This window comes from Aulonocara stuartgranti (genome assembly GCF_965226115.1).
Source record: "Aulonocara stuartgranti genome assembly, chromosome: 23".
Classification (NCBI taxonomy): domain Eukaryota; kingdom Metazoa; phylum Chordata; class Actinopteri; order Cichliformes; family Cichlidae; genus Aulonocara; species Aulonocara stuartgranti.
Window position 1 is genome coordinate 39,454,717 of NC_138958.1, and position 12,006 is coordinate 39,466,722.

Consider the following 12,006-nt stretch of genomic DNA (forward strand, 5'->3'; position numbering starts at 1 on the left):
ACATGGTTTTAGGACATGTCTAAAATCCATTGTTGAATACAGATTGTTAGTGCATCCAACCATGCAAGTTAAGCTTCTACCATGTAAAAATACATGTAGAAACACTCCCACTGTCTCTGGGCCTCAGTCGGTTTAGAAACAACCAAAGTGAATTAAAAATCTGTCCTGTTGATGGACGAGTAAAAACTTGACAGTCTTTCTAGAAATCACTGCGATCCTTCAGGTTTTATGTGAAAGGGAAGATTTGGCTCGTTACCAGTTTCTAGTTTATTACATTGCACACATAACTTGCACATCTGTGAAGGCACCATTAATGGTGGTTGATATATACAGGCTCTGAAATATTGTATCCCACTTCCAGATGACGTCTTTTGCAAGGAACACCCTGCTTACCTTGCAATGATGCCCAGAAATATTCTGCATATATTACACCATGGTTCAAAGGTACAATCAAGATCTGAACCCATTAAGTGCATCTGGCCCAAACTAACAGCTCGAATGAAGCATCATTTTCCTTTAAAACTAGAGAAACTGGTCTGAGCTTCTGAACACTTACACACAGATCTTAAAGTGGCCCAGAATGATCCATAAATCACTTTAAGTTAATTAAGATGTTGTGAGTTCAATTAATGAGCAATTCGATGTAAAATGTGGGCTAATGCATACTTCTGTGGAATGAGCTAATGTTTTGCATGTTACAGCATTGCATTGCTTCCTGCATGGTAAACTGGTTAGTTGGCAGTACCATATAGAGAAGATTATAGTGATGCTTAAGCTAGACTGCTACAGAGCAGGCTATCATGTTCATGGTCCAGGTTAGGTTATATTCGGGTAGCAGATTTCTATTTAATACGATGATGCTTAATTCTAACTTTAAATTAGCTTTAGACTAGCTTTATAATGTCCAGGGATTGAAGATCAGCCTTATAACTCTCCTGAAACTGAAAATCACATCTCATCTGCTTGTTGAATTCAACTGGCTAAATCCACAAAGAGCAGTGAATATAGAGTAGCAGCCCAGGTCAGCTGTACACAAAGAAAAATCTACTGGAACTAACAGAAGAAATGATTATGTGACTTATTTTTAAGTAATTATTTTCCCCAAGCACTGATGCACCACATCGGTCAGTCCCAGTATTTATGAATCATATTCCTGGCATCAAATTCAAAATGAGCATTTATTTTACAATAAACGATTATATCTCTCAGATTCATTTTTTTGTTTGTTTGTTTTCTTTCAATACTACTCAATAAAATATAGGATTTTGGTGAATTTGTTCATTTATTCACTTCTGACATCATTTCAAGCTACACTGTTAACTTTCCTACACTGCATCTGGCTTAAGTGGGCGAAAGCCCATCTGGATCACCAATTAATGCTGTTTCAGGTGAAAAGTTTCACACCTCACGTTTTTCCTTGAAAATCATTTATCTCCCGTTTCTATTGAACATTTATCATCTCATAAACTTTCTGCGTTGCATAATCAGCACCCTAAATCACAAACACCGTTCTCTACGCAGTACTTTCATATTGGTTTATGTGGGAAGGCTGCCCCCTCGCGTTCGGCAGCTCACCCCATTTCTGATGCAAGAGCACCACCTATCGGCCACGCTTATGGTTGCTCTATGGGGTCATGGAAAATTTCTCCAACTGCCTGGAGACATTCCTGAACAATTACCTGCCATCTACTGGAAGTAGCCGAAGTTACAGTTATTCTTTTTTTCGAACCTGTTGCTTTTAAGGTGGAATTCCACAATCTGTCCATTCACACTCATCACTGATGTTTGCTTCTATAAGTCAACAGTAACAACAAACAGAAAAAATAGATACAGAGAGAGAATAAGCAATGTAGGAGCTATCAAACTTGGTCCAAAACAATTAATTCAATCATTTCACACGTGTCTTTAAAGTCGTAACATTAATCTAACCTTAAAACATTTAAGGGTAATATCAGTATGTTTGCCTTTAAAAACTGCATAATTATTTTGATGATTTCTTTAAAAAGATGTATGCGGGCTATTTTCATTCATTTCTGACGTGTCTTGCAAGCACTGTAGATAACAGGAACCTTGCTTTGCCAGTTACTTTTTAATGAAACTCCAGCGTAAACTCTTCCTGTGTCTAAGAGGAGATCAGCAGTCGGTACGGGCGGGGGAAGGAGCCCGAGGGCTGGGGCTGTGCCTGCCGTGGCTGTAGTGCAGAAACAGCACAGTGGAGGAACCGCTCCACCTTAAGACCTCGGCGGCCCCTCTCTGCTCCCTCTCCCCGGGGAGCAGAGCGGTGGAACCTGGCCACGGCGCACCACAGCCGGCTTGGCACAGAAAAGGTGAGTACGGCTTCTGGAGCCCAGGCCAGCACGATATTGTTCCCATTCCCCAGCTTCCCTTCTTCAGCTGCAGTGACACTTCGCCATGCTAGAAACGGATTAACGTCTAATGAACGTTATACAGCTCTGAGAAAGTAGAACACCGCTTCTATAACAAAGCTTTATCAGGTATACACTAAAAGGGGCCTAAAGACGTTTCCAGTGAAATTCTTCGAAAGTCTATATTATAAGGTGAATGCTAATATAACCCACATACAGCAATGATACCGTGAGGGGCTTTAAGAGTAACTGTTCTGACAGATAAGCACGGACCAAAGAAGAAAAGTTCCTCTGCCAAGAGCTCTCTCCTCCACAATGATTGATTATCATGGCAACGCTCCAGGTCGCTGGTGCGTTTTCGTTGCGCACGGGATTCGGCCCCACTCAGATCAAAGGGCCCTCAGGAAAGGGGTGGTCCCGGGATATGGGGATAAATAGGAGGGACCGGCTCAGTTCTGACAGAAGGCAGAACAGACCAGACGGTCCTGCAGAGCAAAGACTTGCCTCTGACCTGACAGCTAGATTTAGACACGGAGACATCTCAGTTTTAAAGAAAGAGATAGAGAGATAGAGGCGACCTGTTGGATTTTACTGCCGCAACCCTTATTGTCCTTTAATGAACGGACTTCTTTGCAACAGTTCAAATCTGCACATAACTTTTAAATTAGTTTTGCACTGGATTTGATTTTTTTCTTAGTTATTTGTTTAGATTTATATACGTGTGCGTAATATTGGGTTTTGGGGGTTTTGTGAGTTCAAAGACCTTTTTTTAGTTCATGGTGGATTTTTAAAGGATTTACTTCTTCATTGTAAAGACTTAACTCTCAGTTTATCTTTCCACTTGTCGGATTCCACAGTTCCATGATGTCGTTTTTACCCATTTCCATCAGTTTAATTGCCGCTCTGTGCGTCTGCGCAGCGCACGGTGCTTGGGAGCAGGGCACCGTTGTGCCGGTCAGGTTAGACCCGACGGCCCGGTCGGAGAGCGAAACCGAACCGTGGCGGACTCTTTCCGCGGAGGAGAGCGAGAAGGAGGCGGAAATGAGGGTGTACCGGTTGGACGTATTTGGCATGCAGCTGGTTTTGCGTCTAGAGCCTGACCAGACCTTTTTGGCGCCAGGTTTTGTCTTCCACATCGTGGGGACTCCAGTGTCTGAACCGACACCGAAACCCAATAGCGGAGCCGAGCCGGGTTGCTTCTACTCGGGCACGGTGAACGGGGATGAGCGCTCCGCCGCTGCGCTCAACCTGTGCCATGGACTCAGGGGCGGATTCTACTTCAAGGGCGAAGAGTACTTTATTCAGCCCCTTAACTCCACTGATTTCTTGGGCACGGACGAAGATGTGCATACGATTCGCCGGAGAGGCCGGGCAGCTTCGGCTGAGGAGAGCACCTCCAAGTGCGGGGTCAACGAGGATGAGGAGAGGGTGCCAAAGAATCTGGGAAAAGCGGCCAGTCACGGAGCCCCTAACGCAGACCAGACAGGTAATGCTGTGCGCATTTTACACGCTGTTACTCATTTTTATGACGGACTTAGCTGAAATGCGGAGAGCAGCAACATAAAAGAAGCAAAGAAAACCCAACAAGGTTATTTATGTATTTTTAAAAACGAAAAGTATTCAGCTTTAAATATTAAAAAAGAGAGCAAAGATTAGATTTTATGTTAAACGTGTAAATGTAGCAAAAGTTAATGTGTCAGGGTTGCACAGCGTGCGCGATGCACTCGACTACCTTTTGACAGCTCTGTCAGCGCACTGCCAGTGAGGAAGGGAGGGGAGGAAAGGTGGGGGTGGTGTGTGTGTGTGTGGGGGGGGGGGGGGGGGGGGTAAACTACTTTAAGAGGAAAGAAGAGGAGGAGTGTGGGTGAAGGGGGTTGGGGCCAGTCAGAGCCCGGTATCGCTGAGGCGTGTAAACTCGCCTCCTGGTACAACTCTCACCGGCAGACACTCTTCCCCCCACCCCACCCCCAGAAAGGATTTTCTCCCTTCGCTCTTTCTCTCTCTGGCATAATTTTCCACCAGAGAAGGTCAGTTTAAGAATGCGTGGACCCCGAGGAGGAGGAGCTGTTGGTGGTGTGACGCTGAGTCATGGCAGCCAGGCTGCTCCAGGCACATCCGGAGCTCTCCTGGGAGCCTCTATCCCTCTGAGAAGAAAAAAAAAATAACGGGTCCCTGTAGCTGCTATTTAGGACACTAACTGCCCTCTAGCATTTCTTATAATTGAAGTCATTCAGTTTATCTGGGGCAACTTGCACACTGCAGAACTCAGCAGCAAACGTTGGACTAACAGAATAAATGCTCATTAAACCTCTGCTCTCAGCTCACCACAGGGCCAGGCGTTTTGTTTCCACCCCTCGTTATCTGGAGATCATGCTGGTGGCTGACCAGTCTATGGCCGAGTTCCACGGCACGGGGCTCAAACCTTACCTCCTGAGCATTATGGCAGTGGCGTCCCGCCTTTACCGCCACCCTAGCATCCACAACTCAATCAGCCTGGCGGTGGTGAAGCTGCTGGTGGTGTACGAGGAGGAGCGAGGTCCTCAGGTGTCATCCAACGCTGCCATGACTCTCCGCAACTTCTGCAAGTGGCAGCGACAGCACAATCCTCCAAGCGACCGCCACCCGGAGCACTACGACACGGCTGTGCTCTTCACCAGGACGGTAAGTCAGAGTGTTGGTTTTATGGTAGAGCATATAATAGAACAGGTGTGGAGAAATGGGGAGTATTCACGATCTTGCTCTCCACTTTCTGCTTTGTTAGGACCTTTGCGGTGCCCACTCGTGTGACACTTTGGGCATGGCGGATGTTGGCACGGTGTGTGACCCGGACAGGAGCTGCTCGATTATTGAGGATGATGGACTCCAAGCAGCATTTACAGTGGCACACGAACTGGGTAAGTAAAAAAAAAAAAAGTTTGGCCATGATGTAAAATCTTTTTAATCACATGCATCACTTATTAAATAACTTATTTCATCTCCTCCTTCAGGCCACGTGTTTAACATGCCTCATGATGATGCCCAGCTGTGTTCTGGCATCAACGGTGCCCACTGGGGTTCCCACATGATGGCCTCCACCCTGTCTAACCTGGACCAGCAGCAGCCTTGGTCTCCTTGCTCCGCCCTAATGGTCACCACCTTCCTGGACAACGGCCATGGTCAGTGTCTGCTGGATAAGCCTGTTAAGCCCGAGCCACTGCCCCAGCCCCTGCCCGGGGCAGTCTATGATGCTGACCATCAGTGTAGCCTGACCTTTGATGAAGACTCCCAGCACTGCCCTGACCTGAGCACCACTTGTGCAGCTCTGTGGTGCACTGTGACTACATCCAATGGTTTGCTCGTGTGCCAAACCAAGAACTTCCCATGGGCTGATGGGACACCCTGCGGGCATGACAGCTACTGCTTGGCTGGGCACTGTCTCACTAAGAGCCAGGCCGCTAAACAACAGGTATGACCCAGACCTGATTTAAGCACTGTTTTTCTACATGCTGTTAGTCTGCTGGACCAATCGAGCTATAATTTTTAAATTGCCCTGATTTCAGACTCCTGTTAATGGTGGATGGGGTCCCTGGGGTCCCTGGGGCGACTGCTCTCGGACCTGTGGTGGAGGAGTGCAGTATTCCTTCCGTGCCTGTGATAACCCTGTGCCTGAGAATGGGGGAAAATACTGCGAGGGAAAGAGGATCCAGTACCGCTCATGCAACACAGAAGTGTGCCCAGACACCAATGGTAAGAAATTTTGGCGATTAAATAGAAATAATTCACTTCCCACTCGTTACCTGGGTGTGAATGCTGGCCTGCGGTTATACACTAGCACTAAAGCTGACTTATCCTTGTCTCTTTGTCAGGCCTGTCTTTCCGTGAGGAGCAGTGCTTGGCCCACAATGACATGTCAGCTCAAGTGTCACTGGGTTCAGGCGACGGCGTCGAGTGGGTCCCCAAGTACGCTGGAGTTTCACCTAAAGACCGCTGCAAGCTGGTGTGCAGGGCCAAGGGGACCGGATACTTCTTTGTCCTCAAGTCTAAGGTGAGAGTTTCTAAAGGCTACAAAAAACAATATTTATAGTGCACAAGTTCATTATTACCCTCAACAGTCCTCTAAGTCATGCAGACATCCAAGTGAAAGGATTAATCATTGCACTTTTTCCCCCCACCCTCTGGGTTTCAGTCTCAGCATGGAAAAGTCACCTTTTACCTTTTGAATCTTACAAAGCAAAACTTTAATGTCCCATTTGTGCTTCTCTGCTGACCCCAGGTGGCTGACGGCACACCATGCAGCCCTGATTCCACCTCAGTCTGCGTCCAGGGCCAGTGTGTGAAGGCTGGATGTGATCGTATCATCGGCTCCAACCGGCGCTTCGATAAGTGTGGCGTGTGTGGCGGAGATGGTTCGACCTGCAAGAAGGTGTCAGGCTCTATGGAGCGTGCCAGGTAGACATCTGACCTTAAAATATTCATCACTCTTGTATCAGATTCTTTTTTTAATATATATGTTGCTAAATTTACCCTCCATCTGTGTCTGTTTCAGGCCTGGTTACCAGGATGTTGTAACTATCCCTGCTGGTGCCACACACCTCGACATCAAGCAGCGTGCTCCAGCCAGTAGTCGTCACGATAACAGCTACTTGGCAGTGCGGCGCCAGGATGGAACCTATTTACTTAATGGTGATTACAAGCTGATGACCATGGAGACGGACATTCCCCTCCCAGGGGCACTCTTGCGCTACAGCGGCTCCTCAGCCACTCTGGAGCGCATCAGGAGCTTCTCCCCGCTCCCTGAGGCCCTCACAATCCAGGTGCTTTCCGTAGGGGAATCCCCGAGGCCCAGGGTTAAATACAGCTATTTTGCCCCTCGTCCCAATCATGCTGCTTCATCCTCCAACAACAACAACATTGGAGGCCGTCGGAAGTCTATCAATGCCATCCAAGAGGTGGGAGGAGCCGAGTGGACTCTGAGGGAGTGGGGTCCCTGTTCCCAGACCTGCGGAGAAGGTGTGCAACAGAGAGCGGTCGTGTGCCTGGACTCCCAGGGACATCCCTCTGGAGACTGCCCAGAGGAGCTTCGCCCTTTGGCCTCACGGTCCTGCGCCCTCCATTCCTGCCCCTCCTGGCTCCTTGGAAAATGGTCACCGTGCTCTAAGACCTGCGGCCGAGGTTTCCGTAAACGTGCGCTGCGCTGCATCGACCACAACGGGCGCACGCTAACCAACGATAGCTGTGACCCCAAAGACCGTCCGCGACCCCTGCTGGAGCTGTGCGATCAGAGTGCCTGCTGAGGACTGCATATGCAATCTAACCTTCTGTTACACCAGCACTCAGAAAGACAGCAGATTAAAAACTCTGATCTTTTCTGCCCACAGAGGCTAATGAATGTTTACATCCAGAGTGAGAGTGCTGCAGAATTCAGTGTGTCCACAATTGTCACTGTAACTATCAATATTTAGCCATTCCCTCCATCAATCCGGGGGTTAAATGTTGAACAGTAGGACTGAACATAGCTTGCTGCCTGTCTGTCCTCCTTGTAAAGCAGTGGCACATTTCATTTGCGTCCCATTGAGGGGAAGAACGCATGGACATTCCTGATTTCCCTAAAAGAGGATGCTGCTTATCATACCAATGTCACACCTGTGTGTGTGTGTTTGTGTGTGTGTCAGACAGTATGTGTGTGTCATAATTTTAATGCATGTATATAATGTTTGTCCAAGCTGGGCTGGACAGATAAATAATGGTTGGAATGGGGGAGGAGCTTAATCGCACAGTATATAAAGAGACAAAAGGAAGAGAATAGCTCATAATCTAACTGCTCACCCCATCAGGTATGGAAAATAAGATGGCTCATGGTCATGTCCAAACTTCAGTCTGCATTTATTTATCATAAACCTGAAGCACTTCATCTTCTTTTCTATTCTTTTGTTTTAGCCAGCGGCACATTGTAACACCCAGTTTCTCTGAATGCCTCAGTATAGTGTTTTTTAGCCATATCTTGCCCTCGTCTACACAGCCTTCCAAGAGGGAATTCCTCAAAGACCAAAGAGGTGTGTGTGTGTGTGTGTGTGTGGGTGAACATGCGTGTGCGTGGAGGCCTAAAGAGGGACGTGTCTCCTACTACTACTTCATAAGTAAGTCTCTCCTGCCTTCTGTGAAGACACCATGTTTTGTTTTGTTTTCCTTTTGTATAGAATATCCAAACTTTATTTATTTTTGTACAGCCTGTTAAATATAACCATGTGGCTTTTTAAAAAAATATTATTTTTTATTTGTTATTGAGGTCAAAGAAGGAAGTAGAATATATAGAGTATTTATACAGTGTTTTATATATATAAATGGTCCTAGGTTCATGAATAAAACATCGCATTAACTTGTTCAATTTATGTGTCCCGAGTTGTTTGTCTGACTCAAAGTTATGCATTATTAGCAGAGCCCAACGTTTATCAGCCGATATTAGCTATTTGCTGAGATCTCAGTACTGGAATTTATGATGGAGTAAAGAATAAACAAGAGAAACATCCTTTAGCCTTTTTGTACGTGTTGATATTGTTTTAATCTGACAATCGACTATTGTGCGGGCAACTTCCCAACCAGCTCATACAAGTAGAGTCAGGCACAGCATAAGCAAGTAATTCACAACTACATTCTTTTTAAACTGCATAGCCGTATTACCTCAATAAGGACTCTAAAATAACTAAACTTAACAAATGTTAGGGAAATTCCTCTATGTTTCGTATGACTGAAAGAAAAAATATCAGCTAATATGTATCAACTGCTTAAATCAATAAATATTGGTTGGTATCAGTATTGGTCTTAAAATCAGGCTATAACAAATTATAAAAGCAGGCTGTAGCTGCCAGCTGTTTGCTAGGCTCCATCTCCACTAAGTTGACAGGACCTCTCGATTGTGTTTATGGTGTCTGTGGCCCTATGAGCATTTTTAATGCATTTTGTATGACAAACAACATTCCTCAGTGTGGGAAAGTCCGTCCAAGACATCTGTGCGACAGTTGTGGTCAGTGAAAGCATGTTACCTCGCTAATCCAGTCTATTAGGGTCAGCTGATGCACTCCAATACACACATGCACCTTAAAAAATATCTAACTTTAAAATGAGACTTCACCGAGCCGCTACATTCATCTGTTACATACAGCCCATGGTTCCAGTGAGCTCTGCGGGCCTGTTTGACAACTTCTTCTTTATTATTTATTGATGGTTGGCAAACAGCAAAATGGAGTTTGACGACTTTTGATTTTTGTGTCTTTGTGTGTGATTCAGAGTTCATCCACTAGATGGGACTACATAATTTTTTTCTCCTCCACTATGACTCCATAAACCACTATATTCCATAACTAACCATATAGTGGTCTGTGTCTCAGAAACGTTTGGGTTGCAAAAGGAAAGAGGGAAGGGCTTTAGTCATTTGGGTGAACTGGCCCCTTTAAATAATGGTGTAACTGGACTGAAGACTGCAAAACAATCAGTTCATTAGCTGTTATCAGCCCAAATCTGTTTGAGCTGCTCACAAAACCTTTTTATATGCTCATTATTATCAGAATCTGAGTACTTTATTATTCTGTGAGGAAATTATATAATCACAGTTGCTCCCCGAGCTTCTGAAAAGACAGGGTGAAATATTTTTTCTCTGAAAAATTAAAATCAATGCCAGAGAAGCTTAAAATAATTATAGGAAAAAGTGAATTCCACAACAACTGCAGGACTGACATTTTAATAGTAAGACAGCAGGAATAAATAACAAACAGGAGAGGAGGCACACATTAGAGAACAGGTCACATGACATGATATCATTTTCTCTGCAATTTCTACTCGTAGTTTTAACTGAATAACAAATAACATGTATTTTAAAGTCACAGACAATGAAAACTAACAGAAATCTGTGCTGAATTTGTTATGTTGTAAGTTCAATTCACTTCAATCTGTATAGTGCCAAATAGAATGAAATGATGGCTTTCTCAAGGTGTTTCACTCTGTAAGGTAAGGTAACAAGCTTACAGTATTAAAAAGTAACCCCCAACAGACAAGCCCCTTTGAGCCGAGCACTAGGCCACAGTGGGGAGGAAGAAACCTCTGGCAGAACCAGGCTCAGTGAGTGGGGGCCATTTCACGACTGCTCCAAGGGTTTTCAAAAATAACTTGATCAATTAAAGAGCCATTATGATTTTAAAACTAGCTCGTTTAAAGTCTCCAATTAGTTTTAAAGAATGTTTTCAGTGGATATCACAGTTTCCCTACATTTCAGAAACCTTATTTTGTCTGCTGGTGCAGTTGTTCCACCGAAACTTGTATTTTTCTTTCTTTTCTTATGTTAGTCTCAACATCATGGGCTCTTGCATTGCCAGTGCTTCACAGCATTGCAACAAAGAAGTGGATCGCAGATGATCATAAGCATATGATGCCAAATGAAGCTGTGCAGCAGGAGCACGCCACAGATGAATTACAGGAAGCTGTGAAACCAAATGACAGTGCATCACAGGTTGGAGATAGAAATGATGCAGATCATAGCTCACGTGGGTCTCAAGTGAGCCATCTTGAGACCCACATTACTACCAAATTAGTAGAGTTTCCTAAACTCGTGCTAAACAGGAAGCAGGAGCCATGCTGGAACGTGTCGCAGCGTTGAAGAAAAAGCAACAACTTGAGTTTGAGTTGGCCAGGATTAGGCAACATCTTGAGCTTGAAACAGCAAGATTCAAAGCTGAAAAGGAAGAGTTAGAGCTGGAGACTGCATTAGCTGAAAGCCAAGCAAAGTTAAAGGTCCTTAAAGAATATGAAAGATCTGAAGATGGTCTGAGAAGTTATGTATCAATACAAAGATCGCAAGGTCGAGGAGTTAAAAAGGAAAGGGTTGGCATGATGCTCCCCACAACAAACTGATGTTATCACTGAGTTACTTGTGAAACAGCAGCAGCTGGCTCAGTAGCTAACAAAGGACAGTCCTGTTTTTAGAGGTGATGCACTAGCCTTCATAAGAGCCTCCGAGCATGCAGTAAAGCAAAAGACTGATAACAATCAAGATAAGTTGTATTTCTTGGAACAATTCACTGCTGGCGAACCACAGGAGCTAATTCACAGTTGTGTACACATGACTCCTAGCAAAGGTTACCGTGAGGCCAAACAGTTGCTACATAAGCACTATGGCGATGAGCTAAGGATCGCAAATGCATTCATTTAGAAAGCACTCAAATGGCCCCAAGTGAAAAATGATGACAGCAAAGCATTAAATGCTTATGCTATGTTTTTGACTGGATGTAGCAACATCATGAAGGATGTTGAATTTTTGGAAGAGATGGATAATCCTACCAATCTACGTACAGTGATATCCAAGCTGCCCTTCAAAACCCAAAAACGGAGTGTTGAGGCATTTGAATTCCAAGAGAAAAGGGGTAAAAGAGCAAGATTTGCTGACTTCATGAGCTTCATAGACCGCCAAGCTAAAATAGCTATGGATCCACTCTTTGGTAATATCCCAGACAACCATGTAATGACAAGTGGAAAGAGTGACCAAAGGGAAAGGTATCCAGCAAAGAAAGAGTTTCGGGGAAGCAATTTTGCCACCAACATTCCACTGAGAACAAAAGACCACAAGAAACAAACATTAAAACAGAAAACTTCATCAAAACAGTGAGTGCTTTTG

The 12,006-nt window shown here is 44.9% G+C and overlaps 1 protein-coding gene across 1 annotated transcript; it reads left to right on the plus strand.

Annotated features, from left to right (window-relative positions):
* The first annotated feature begins 2,807 nt into the window (after positions 1 to 2,807).
* On the plus strand, positions 2,808 to 8,876 carry adamts1 (ADAM metallopeptidase with thrombospondin type 1 motif, 1). The gene is made up of 8 exons (XM_082522865.1): positions 2,808 to 3,852; positions 4,687 to 5,027; positions 5,128 to 5,260; positions 5,354 to 5,811; positions 5,906 to 6,092; positions 6,212 to 6,390; positions 6,619 to 6,794; positions 6,892 to 8,876. The coding sequence occupies exons 1-8, from the start codon at positions 3,228 to 3,230 to the stop codon at positions 7,637 to 7,639; spliced, it is 2,847 nt and encodes a 948-aa protein (XP_082378991.1). The 5' UTR covers positions 2,808 to 3,227; the 3' UTR covers positions 7,640 to 8,876.
* Positions 8,877 to 12,006: the final 3,130 nt, after the last annotated feature.

Bases quoted from the DNA above. Each gene is read 5' to 3' on its own strand.
- adamts1 (XM_082522865.1), top strand. From the start codon at position 3,228: ATGATGTCGTTTTTACCCATTTCCATCAGTTTAATTGCCGCTCTGTGC. The intron at 3,853-4,686 runs GTAATGCTGTGC...CTCTGCTCTCAG, and splicing joins CCCTAACGCAGACCAGACAG to CTCACCACAGGGCCAGGCGT. The intron at 5,812-5,905 runs GTATGACCCAGA...CCCTGATTTCAG, and splicing joins GCCAGGCCGCTAAACAACAG to ACTCCTGTTAATGGTGGATG.